This window comes from Drosophila persimilis, unplaced genomic scaffold (genome assembly GCF_003286085.1).
Source record: "Drosophila persimilis strain 14011-0111.01,24,50 unplaced genomic scaffold, DperRS2 tig00001296-arrow-arrow-pilon, whole genome shotgun sequence".
Classification (NCBI taxonomy): domain Eukaryota; kingdom Metazoa; phylum Arthropoda; class Insecta; order Diptera; family Drosophilidae; genus Drosophila; species Drosophila persimilis.
In genome coordinates this window covers 45381-56023 of record NW_020825460.1, presented here as the reverse complement: position 1 = coordinate 56023, position 10643 = coordinate 45381, and the positions used below count along the sequence as shown (strand labels likewise).

At 51.5% G+C, this 10643-nt stretch overlaps 1 protein-coding gene across 1 annotated transcript; it reads left to right on the top strand.

Moving 5' to 3' along the window:
* The first annotated feature begins 413 nt into the window (after positions 1 to 413).
* LOC6601247 lies at positions 414 to 2225 on the top strand. The gene has a single exon (XM_026994165.1). It carries the CDS (start codon positions 476 to 478, stop codon positions 2183 to 2185), a length of 1710 nt encoding a protein of 569 aa, XP_026849966.1. The 5' UTR covers positions 414 to 475; the 3' UTR covers positions 2186 to 2225.
* The last annotated feature ends 8418 nt before the right edge of the window (positions 2226 to 10643 follow it).

The window sequence follows — 10643 nt, the reverse complement described above, 5'->3', positions numbered from 1 at the left end:
GTACATTGCTTAGATAATAACAGTGTACGAGTGCGTGTGCGTGTGTCTGTGTGTGTGTGTGTGTGTGTGTGCACTGAGAGAAAACTATTATATTCCGGGATCTACGGCTCGTAAAGAATATCTGTCCATCTGCCTTGGCCCTGGATCTCGCCGAGAGCAGCCATCAAATGTGTTATTCCGACTTCTCCAAGATGTCCTTGAGGATAAGGCCTGATTTAAAACGTTTCTCACATGCTCTCCGACAATAAAGGACACTACTCAAAAGATGATTATCCCAGCTATCTGGAAGAAAACTTCAATCGTATCTGGCGTTTCGGATACGATTTTGTAGTCCCCCAGAGGGCATTGAGTTTTCCATTGATTTCCCTTTCATAACAACCGTTTTGTTGCTCATAACAACATCATTATTTCGAGAAACAAACAACAACCAGTCGGATCGATTGCCTCTGTCGCTGCAGTCCTGTGAGAGTCCGCCATGTCCTCGATACCGAATCGCGCCACCATCAGGCAGGCCTCGGTGGCCGCCCGACAGCGCCAGAGCCGCAGCCACCGCTTGACGCGCCACACATGCTTCACGATGAAGCGGGCCGCCATCTTCCAGGTGCGCAAGTCGCTGGTGGAGTACGTGGACGTGGAGCTGGCCGACATGGAGACGTCGGTGTTCTACCAGCGCATCTTCATCCTGGCCAAGAACGGGTGCCTGGAGCCCGAGGTGGAGGCGTTGACCGAGGTGGAGGAGCCGCCCACCAGTGCCGCGGAGGCGGAGAAGAAGGAGCCCGAGCTGATGGCCGCCGAGGAGGAGGCGCCAGTGCCCCTGGACGAGACCACGCAGGGCTCCACCACGGAGATGTCGCTGGCCAAGGCGGAGGGCACCGAGGAAGCGACCGCAGATGCTCCAGGCGAGGGGCCTGCCACACCGCAGTCCGCACAAGATCCTACACAGCGCGTGAACGCGGAGCCCGACGCTCAGGCGGAGGTAGTGACCCGGACCTTTCGCTTCAGCGATGAGTTCGTCCAGCCCTCGGACGCGGCGCTTGAAGACGAGGGGGAGGAGGAGGAGGAGGCAGAGCCAGAGCCCGAGGCGGAGTCGGAGCCGGAGCCCCCCAAGGCCAGGGACTACTTCGAGACGTTCTGCGAGAAGTTGCAGCAGCTGCACCACAACTGCCAGGCGGAGGCCTTCACCCCGGATCCCGTCTGCGGGCTCTTCATCTACATGGGCGACTACTCGCTGCTGATGCTGGAGGCCAGCGAGGACATGATGGGCTGCTTCTGCCGCCAGCTGGTGGCCTGCAGCGGCGAGTTCTGGCTGAGCAACCGCGTCTTCCAGACCGAGGATCACATCAAGCACCTGTACACCAAGGAGCTGACCTTCCGCCGCATTCCCGGGGTCTTTCTCAACGAGAAGTTCCCCACCTCGACGCCCACGGATGAGTACCTGATGGGGAAGCAGCACATGATCATCAAGGAGAAGCTCCTCATCATCTGCCGCCTCATAGCCGAGAGTCTGGCGCCCTCCGAGCCCAGTCCGGACCCCGACAAGGAGCAGGACCACCACCAGACCGTCAGTAGAGTCCCCTCCCGCCAACGCTTTCAGGAGCTTGAGGAGGAGCGAGAGCCGGAGAAGGTCCTCAGCACTGCCGCCAGTCGAACCGGGAGCAAGGCCCCTAGTGTGGCGCCCAGCACGACCCCCAGTGCGGTCCCCAGTACGGTCCCCATCATGGTCCCCAGTAGGGCCCCTAGTGTGGCCCCCAGTATCGCTGCCAGCACGGCCGCCAGCGTGGCGGGTTCCCTGAAGGCCAAGTCCTTGGAGCAAGTCGAGTTCCTGTCGGTCGACGTCTACCGCAAGTTTCTGCCGGAGATCCAGCGCATCGAGCTGGTGCTGGCCTCCACACGCTTCTACTTCACCCTGGCCGAGTTCCTCGACCTCTACGGCACTGCCCCGCAGACTCCCGACGAGGACGGCCTCTTCTGGCCCATCCAGAACAACTACACGCCGCCCAACATCTTCCGGCGCACTCCGTTCGACATCAACCTGACATTCGCCGACTACGTGGCGGCCAAGATGAAGACGGATGACGATCATCACCGGGAGTCCCATCTAGACTTCGACGACCTCGAGCAGATACCCGAAACGCAGCAGCGACCACCAGAGGGGGACAGGGAGGCCGGTCCTCCAGCCCAATGAATGGGTTCTCTTTCTCTCTATCTCTTTCTCTCTAACAGTTTTCTTTTCTTTTTGTTGTTGTTGCTGTTGTTGTGTGTTCCAAGTGTTTCTCTCTCTCTCTCTCTCTCTCTCACTCTCTGTCTTTAAACGATTTGTAAAATTAGGATCTGTTTTAGTATTTATCCGGCGAATGACAGTCTATTCCAATCAAAAATTATTGTAAGCCAACAAACAACAATTAAATTCAGTAAATTGCTACCCCCGGCTCACGCGCATTGCCTAAAATATCGCACTACCATATCGCTTCGAGGAAAGATCTGCAGATAATCATCCCCGGCGGATGCTTCCAGACCTCAGAGGAGGATCTGAGTGAAGGGTGGCCATTGCCTGATCTGTTACTCGGATTTTTCGCCCAGTGTGGCAGCCATCAGCATCGTCATCGTCATCGTCATCGTTGTGGGCTGTTATCTCTGGGACTCGCGTGCTCGGTTACAATGTTTTCGGCTCTGTGCACATGACTGCATCCCATTCTGTGGTTTGGGGATGGGGCTGGGAGTCTGTATGGGGACAGGTTGTCTTGTTTTGGCTTGCCACTTGAATGGCTCCGACTTTGTTAACATAAACATAAATTTGTGTGTGTGCTCAGCCGCGGAATACTCGTACGAGTACGAGTACTTGCACTCCCTTCTCCTCCACATGTGTGTGTAAATGGGGGGAATGGCTTTGCGGAGTGTGTGGGGGTTTGGCTTTTAACATAAACCGCATCAGACGCCAGCTGTCAGCTGTAATACCGTTGGAGCCTCCAGCTGTCAAAAGACGTGGCTGCCATTTAAAGTCATTCGAAAAGAAAAACATGAAAAAAACACGAAAAAAACCACAAAAACCAAGGAGGAGAAAAGCAGAGGCTTAGTTTCGCAGAGGGCTAAAGGATTTGCCAAAAAAGGGTGCCAGAAATCTCTGCTGCCCTGCTCTTGGGCCTCAACAATTAAATTAAATTACTGCAAAAAGAGAAGAGAGCACAACGAGAGGATAGACCGAAAAACATGTTTAGAAATTGAGCTGGAAAAAGTTAATTAAACTTTGTGGCCTGTCCTCGGGCCTCAGGGTTGAGGCTTCAGGCTTTAGGCTTTTGCCTTTGCCTTTGCCTCGGAGGCTGCTTCTGATGTTTTTGGGGCGGACATGCACTGACAAGGACACAATTCAATCAAGCGCCGCACCCGGAGACGGGATAGTGTCAGCGCATAAACAAGGACATTGCACTCCTGGGTGCCACTGCCACTGCCACTGCCACTGCCTGCAGGTCCTCGGTCCTCTATGCCACTATGGCTGATGCCCCTAAAAACGAGAGGCAAAAACCCAAAAACATTTTCCGCTGCAGTTTTCATAAACTGCCAGACAACGGCGGGCAAGGCCAGCCAGAGACAGGCGAGACAATGACGATAAGCCGCTGCTGCAGTGCAGCTTCCCTCCCTTCGGCACTCCCCACTCCCCGCCACTCCCCGCCACTCCCCTCCACTCTCCACTTTCCCTGGTGTGGACACGAATGCGGCGGCCCTGGACTCGTAGTACAAGAATGTTGTTTCGGTTACCGTGTGGTGGCCCCACAACTTGAGGCGCAAACTCATAAATTACACGACAGTGACCCCCCTACCCCCACCCCCCCTCCGCACCACACTCCTCCCAAAAAAAAGGGTCTAAAAAGTGTCTAAAATGACTTTTGGCTGCTGGTGTACTCGCATGTAGTCGTACTTCTGGTGCTTCCACTGCCACTCTGTTGCGGCTTCCTCCATCAAAAGTGAAACTGTTTGCTGCAGTCGCTTTGGGGGCGCTTGGGGCACTTGGGCGTGGCCGCAGCCTCAAAGCCTTTGGTCTGGGGCGCCCAAGACCAAGGATAATTTGAGCCAAACTCAATTTGCTCAAATACCCTTAGAAAAAGAGCGAAGAAAATTGTGGAATCGACACCTTGCAGACCTGTTCTTTAGAGGCTGCTCGAAAGAAGTGGAGAGAAAGTTTCCAGCATCAGCAGAGCCTTCGTCTGTGGGGGAAACCCAGCCCAGAGGCAGGGCAGGTCCTTCCCTATACGGGTAGGCACATCATCGGATCATAATCGATTCAATGAACCCTTCACAGAAAAGCTGCACGGCTTAAAAACCTACAAAATGTTAATCGAAAATACTTTCTAATGAAGTTTGACGTTAGGGCATTGAAAACTTCGACCATCCGCTGCAGCCTGTTTGTTTGCAATGTTTTCAAACAGATAAAGAGAGAGAGAGGGGGAGAGAGAGAGGGAGAGAGAGGGAGAGAGAGGGAGAGAGGGAGAGAAGTGAGAAAAGAGTGAGCAAACAAGAGCAACTAGCAACTAAAATATATATTATGTGCAATGTAGACAAAAACGAAAACAATTTTGCGGCGCGATAAACGAATTTCCAGACTTTTGTTTCTGCCCCGCCCCCCCCACCCCCCGAAAAGTGCAGCAGCAGTGCAGGAGCTTAGTGGAATGGATTTTTTGTTGGCAGCAAGAAGGCAAGTCAAGGATAACATGGCTACATTCTCCAGATTTGCAGGCAAACAGCAGAGAGGCTGTCCCGGCCCCAGATCCGGGTCTGGCGTGGCATGGCATGGCGTGGCGTGGCATGGCGTGGCATGGCATGGCATCGCATGGCCTAAAGCGGAATTGTAGCCAAGACAGGGCAGAGGAGGGGGGCGGGGAGTGCTTCTGACACGAGTTTAGATTGCATTGCCCCCCCTCGACAACGTTTGCGAACATTTCAAAAGCCTCCTCCGATGGAGCAGCAGGCAGCACCCGAATCCAACCGAAACGAGTTGAGAATGGCAGAGAACTCTCTCTCTCTCTCTCGTGAGAGAGCTGGGGTACGGTTGGATAAGATCTGCCAGGAGTGGAGCTGCAATTAGTCAAATGAGCAGTGGATGAACCTCATATTTCACAGGGGGGATAAGACATCTTCTGGCATGTACAAATATAGGAGTACGTATAACCCACGTACCGAGAGATGTAGGACCCCCAAGGCGCCACCAGCAGGCAGCAAAAACTTTGCCAAAATATATATATCGACTGGACCCAGAGAAATCGCGTGGGCCTCTGCTTTGCCGCGTTCATGCGGCCCACATTCATCATACGCCTAGTGCGCCGAAAGAGCTCTTTAAATCAAATTAAATGCTCCCAAGTTTATTTCCCAAAACAATTTCCCTTTGCCATGTGGCCATGTGGCCGTGTGGGCATGCGGCCATGCGGCTTTGCCTTTGCTAGTGCCTTTTGCCAATCTGTGTGACATGGCAGCAGCGGAAAAAACTTTGGCCATAAAAATGCTCGAAATGTCCTTAAGCCGCAGGGCGCGTCTATAAATCCAGTGGAAAAATATGAAAGAAATTAAAAATAATATGGCACATAAAACCGCAAGCAGCGCACAAGGGCGGTGGGTGGTGCGGCGGCGGCGGGCGGTAGTGGGAAATTAAGCGTGAAAAAAATCAGTGAAAATGCCTGGAAAATAGAGCGAAACATATCCTCAACGACTGACGACTGACGACTGAAGGACTGAAGGACTGGCTACTGGCTGGCAGGCTCTGTCTGGCCTTGGCTGTGCAGACCGGATTCTGCTCCGCCCACCCGCATCCTGGACAGAGAGGATTTTCCATTTCCATTTCCATTCTGAGGGGGTTTTAATTCGGCCATTAAGGGTATCTCCGTTGCCTATCCCCTGCGTGTGTTACATACATACATATGCAGAATTCGTGTCTATGTGTGCGTGTGTGTGTGTCCTTCCATTCCCCTTCCCCTCTCCCCCTCTCCCACTGTATTTGTGTGATTCCCTCTTTTGTTTATCTGGAATTTGTCTGTCGCCATTTTATTTTTTACACTTTTTTCCACCCTCCCCCACCCCTCTCCATATTTATTATCATGTCGGTTTTGGTTCTCGTTTCCGTTTCCGCTTCCGCTGTCGCTTTCCTGCTCTAATGAAATCCTCTCCTCCGAGTGTCCCTTTCTTCTTTTTTTTTGCCTTTTCGGAATGGAAAATGTTTATTATGTGATTATGCTCGAGTTTAGCGCCCGTAGCACCCGACTCTGGCTCTGGCGCTGGCTCTGACTCCAACTCTGGTCTTATAACAGAAATTCCTGCCATTTCCACATCCATTTCCCGCTCCGAATGCTCCTCCACTCTCGACTGTTGACCGGCGGCGGCGGCAGGGCGTACTGGATTTTGGCCTTTTGCCTGAATTTGTTTGTTTGTTGTTTTTTTCCCGTTCTTTAAAGCTTCGTCATCCCCATCTGTAGGTCTGTCGCTGACTGGGAGGAAACAGTGCGTGGGCCAAGGGGATGTTGTCGTTTCAAATTACATTGTTACAAGTGTTTTGCTGTCCCCGGACTGGGCAGTCCCTGAATCCAGTATCCTGTCATCTTTTTTAAAGCCGTTCTCCACTGCAGCGAGGATGATTTATAAGTGGGCGAGCGAACAGCTTAAGCCGCCCGCTGTCTTGTTAATCCCAATGCTAAAGTTCATTGAGGCAGATATCAGGTTCGAGGCTCCGCGGTTCGAGGCTCTGAGGTTCGAGGTTCCGAGGCTCCGAGGTCCCTGGTACTATAATTGGATGGACTTTCCGAGAACACTATCATCTCATGTCTCTGGGCAGGGGGCGGGGGGCGGGGGGCAGCGGGGGGGACTGGGCCAGCCACTCATTAGGTCTGGGAGGAAGGGCTTGCCTCGTCCTGATGCGTTTCCAGCTTACAGTTATGTAAACTCCGAGCAGTGCAAAGTTCATTGGTTCTCAAGAACTTTCATAAATATTTTTAGCACTGTCAAAAACACTTCAAGTGCGGGATTTAATTACGACTTTTACTAGGATAGGGGCGGCCACGGAGAGGGACGAAAGTAGAGGAAGTAGAGGGAAGTAGAGAGCGTAGGCTGGAGGAAGCTTCTTCTAGGCAAACACATCATAGTGGCACATTTGGCAAAGTAAACATCAAAAGGAAAATCATTAAAAAGCATTTCCAAGTCAGGCACACAGCAGGGGGATGCTTGGATGCTCGACTGCTTGGATGCTCGACTGCTTGGCAGCTCGACTGCTTGTGTGGGGGCTGGGGCTTCTCGGGAAGGACTGGGACTGCTTCATGGGACGCCCTCTCTGTGTGCCAAATGCTCGGTAATTAACTGATCTGTCACATAAGTCGCATTAACACAATGTTATAAATGTTCCTGCAGCTGGTTCCTTGTGTCTGCCACAACGGCACACCCCTGCGATGTACACACGCCACGCCACGCCACGCCACGGCACGCCCGGGCTGCTCACCCTTTTGTCTGCGAGTCGTGGCAAGCATTGCATGTCAGCCACATTAAGTATACGCCACATGCGACACATTTACATAGATTTGCAATGTTCGTGGCATACAAAATTGTGGCAAGCTTATTAATTCCACCACGTGACTCGCCCCGCTCAACTCTGCTGCCGTCCTCATTCCCCCCTTTCTATTCTCCCCTTTCGACTCTCTTTCTGGCTTATTGCTAAAGTTCTTTGGCGGCATCCAAAGTTTGTCCCGAACTTGCCTCAAATCTAGATTAATTAAAGCCCGATTTGGTTTCGGACTCTGTTAAAGCCCCTCAGCCATGGTCCATGGTCTGCACTCCTTTTTGGCTGTTAATTAAATTGCCGGCCGGCCGTGTGCAACCGTAAATTGAGTTAATTTCCATACAAATCCAATGCGGCATCAAAGCCGCAAATTATCTTCAATATTTTTCCCTGTGCAACATTCTTTTTTTTTGTGCCACTTTTGCCTGCTTTCGCGAAATTGAGTCGGTGGAAAATGTCGGCAAAAAACAGGAAAAATCTGGTTGGCTTTTGATTTAATGCTACGGCGACCATGACAAACGATATGGAAACCGGAATGCAGTCGGACCAGAGAAAACCATACAAAAAAAATAACAAAAAACAAAAAACAACGTAGGAAAAACCATAGGCGGTATCCGACAGGTGTACATACCCTTTCAGAAGCAGGCTCGTTCCCTTTTTGAATCTGAAACGAGAAGAAACACTTATTAAAAGGTGTAAATGGATAATCCAAGGGCAAAAGGGGGCAGCACAGGGCTTGGGCGAAGGCTGTCGAGTGCCGTGCAAGGCTCTCATGAATGTCGCACTACCCTCGAAATAAAGGCGACTGCAATTAATTTGAAATTAATGATTGCACTTGCAACAGTCGTTGTTGGGGACACCCAATGGGTTGGGGCAAGAGCATAATGGTACATTTGGACGGTGGCGCGTTAATAAGTGAAATGGCATCCGATGGCCTTAACCTTCAGCCTCCCATGACTGGGGGACTGGGGGATCGGTCTGTGATTGTTCGAATAGAAAATAAAACCAGAACACGCACACAATTATCACCTCAAAATATTGATTATTAAGCGCATTTCAAATGCCATTTAAGCGACGCCCCAGCCACAGCCCCAGCCCCAGCCCCAGCCCCACTTGTGGGGCACATCTGCAGAGACAGAGAGAGCTGCCACGTTGTAGTTTTCGTATTGAGTGGCGGATCCGAGTCCGGATCCCGTTCTGGATCCGCCTCTTCCTTGACGTTCATTCGTGTTTAGCAAATTTTTGTTGGTCTGCTGCTTTGCATAAAAAAGTGACAATCCATGGCTGTCTGTCTCCCTCTCTCTGCCTCTGTCTCTCTCTGGGCGTCCCTTTCTGCAGTTGTTTAGAATGCAGAGCGCCATTTGCGGCTGCTAATGAAGTAATTTCCAGGCATATCACGCATAATCCAAAGCACGTGAGCTACTTACAATGTAATTCGTTGTCTATTTGTCTGATATTGAAAAACGTTCCCCTCGTTGGAGCAGACACAGGATGATTACGGTGTACGGTGTACGGTGCACGGAGTGGGGGGAGGGGTTAAACCACGCCCTAACCCCCTACCCCCCACCCTCTAGCACCGCCATGCCATCCGTCAGCACTTTGGATTCCATGCCACGGAATGCTGCATACTCTCAGGAATGAAACCGAAGCCAAGTCAGGGTCGGATCGGATCCGGGCAGGGTCTGACTGTTCAAGTGCAATTCATTGTGATTATTACGTGCCATGCCATTGAAAATGCTTGCTTCCACACATTGATTCGCCATCGATGATGCCTGCCCCTCTCCCTACCCCCCCCATTGATGCCACAGAATGTGTGTGGATGCCGATCTGGCATTCTCGTGTGCTATTAATTGCTAACAGCATATTTCAATATGTGATTCCATAAGCACCCCCACCACCCCCACTCTCCACCCCCCTCTGGGGGGCACACAGCTTGACCATCAGGGCAGGGCAGCCAAACAGCTTAATAACTTAATGCCCGGAAAACTTTCACACCCGCAGAGAGGGGCGAGAATGGACAAGAGAGATAGCTGTGGGGGGCGGTGGCAAGGGCGGGGGATATCCCTTGCCCCCTCCCACCACAAGTAACGATTACAATCTCAATTACTTCGACCTTCTGCGGCAGCCATGCCCACATACACCCATAAACACCAGGCCACATTGGGGCGGAGGGGGGGCAAATTAACTTGAATGGATCCCTGCCACACGCCCCATGCTCATTGGCATTTGGACTGCTAATCTCTGGGGCCGAACCTACTCTAATTATACGCCAAATAAAACTCACTTTCGCAGAGAAACTTGTTTCCGCCTGGGGTTCAATATTTATCGACTCGGAGTGGGGGAAAGCCCTGACTTGAGCCCGGGCTTGTGCTTGAGCTCTGTTGCGGCTTCCAAGTTCCGGGACATGCCCAAGGAATTAGCCGAAAGGTGGGCCAGGGCGGGGTGTCCTCCAATTCGAGCTGGTTTTAGTTGCATTCGAAACTTGGGCTTTCTTTCCCCCGAAACTTTGCCAAAACCCGTGTCTAGAGTCGGGATTTTGTATCTCTCCCCGTGCAAGTATATCTTTATCGACAAACGGGAAACGGGCTCACTTTATTGTTTCATCATTTGGACACTCGCTTAACCCTTGGACCTTTTCGGATGCTGCAAAATATATCTCTGCGGAAACAGAATGAAACAAGACAGAAATATTGGCAGAAATATTCTTAAAATTAGTTTCCCAAGCGACAACATCTTGGGGTAAGGCAAGAGATCGATGTGCGGGGAGGCCCTTGAGGCACGTTTCCAAATGAATTCCGCACAGAAATTAGTCACAGACTAGGGGAATTAGAGCGACTAAAATGAATGATGGGAGGCCATACGTTTAGCAAGCCATTCGTTCACACTGTGCTCTAAGAAATATCTGTAGTTCCATCTTTGGGAGGAATTCCCTTTAAAATTCTGCCCCGAAGAGCGGGCCACTTAGGGGAATCCTTTCTATCCTGATAAGCGTATCAACTGTGTGACAAAATGAACATAAATCAATGGCTGCTTACGCCAGACACAGACCCCAACCCAGACCCCGACCCAAGGCAAGCTTATTACGTATACGCCGCGAGTGACGCTCTTACCATTATAT

Excerpts from the sequence above, each read along its gene's own strand:
- LOC6601247 (XM_026994165.1), top strand. The coding sequence starts at position 476 with ATGTCCTCGATACCGAATCGCGCCACCATCAGGCAGGCCTCGGTGGCC.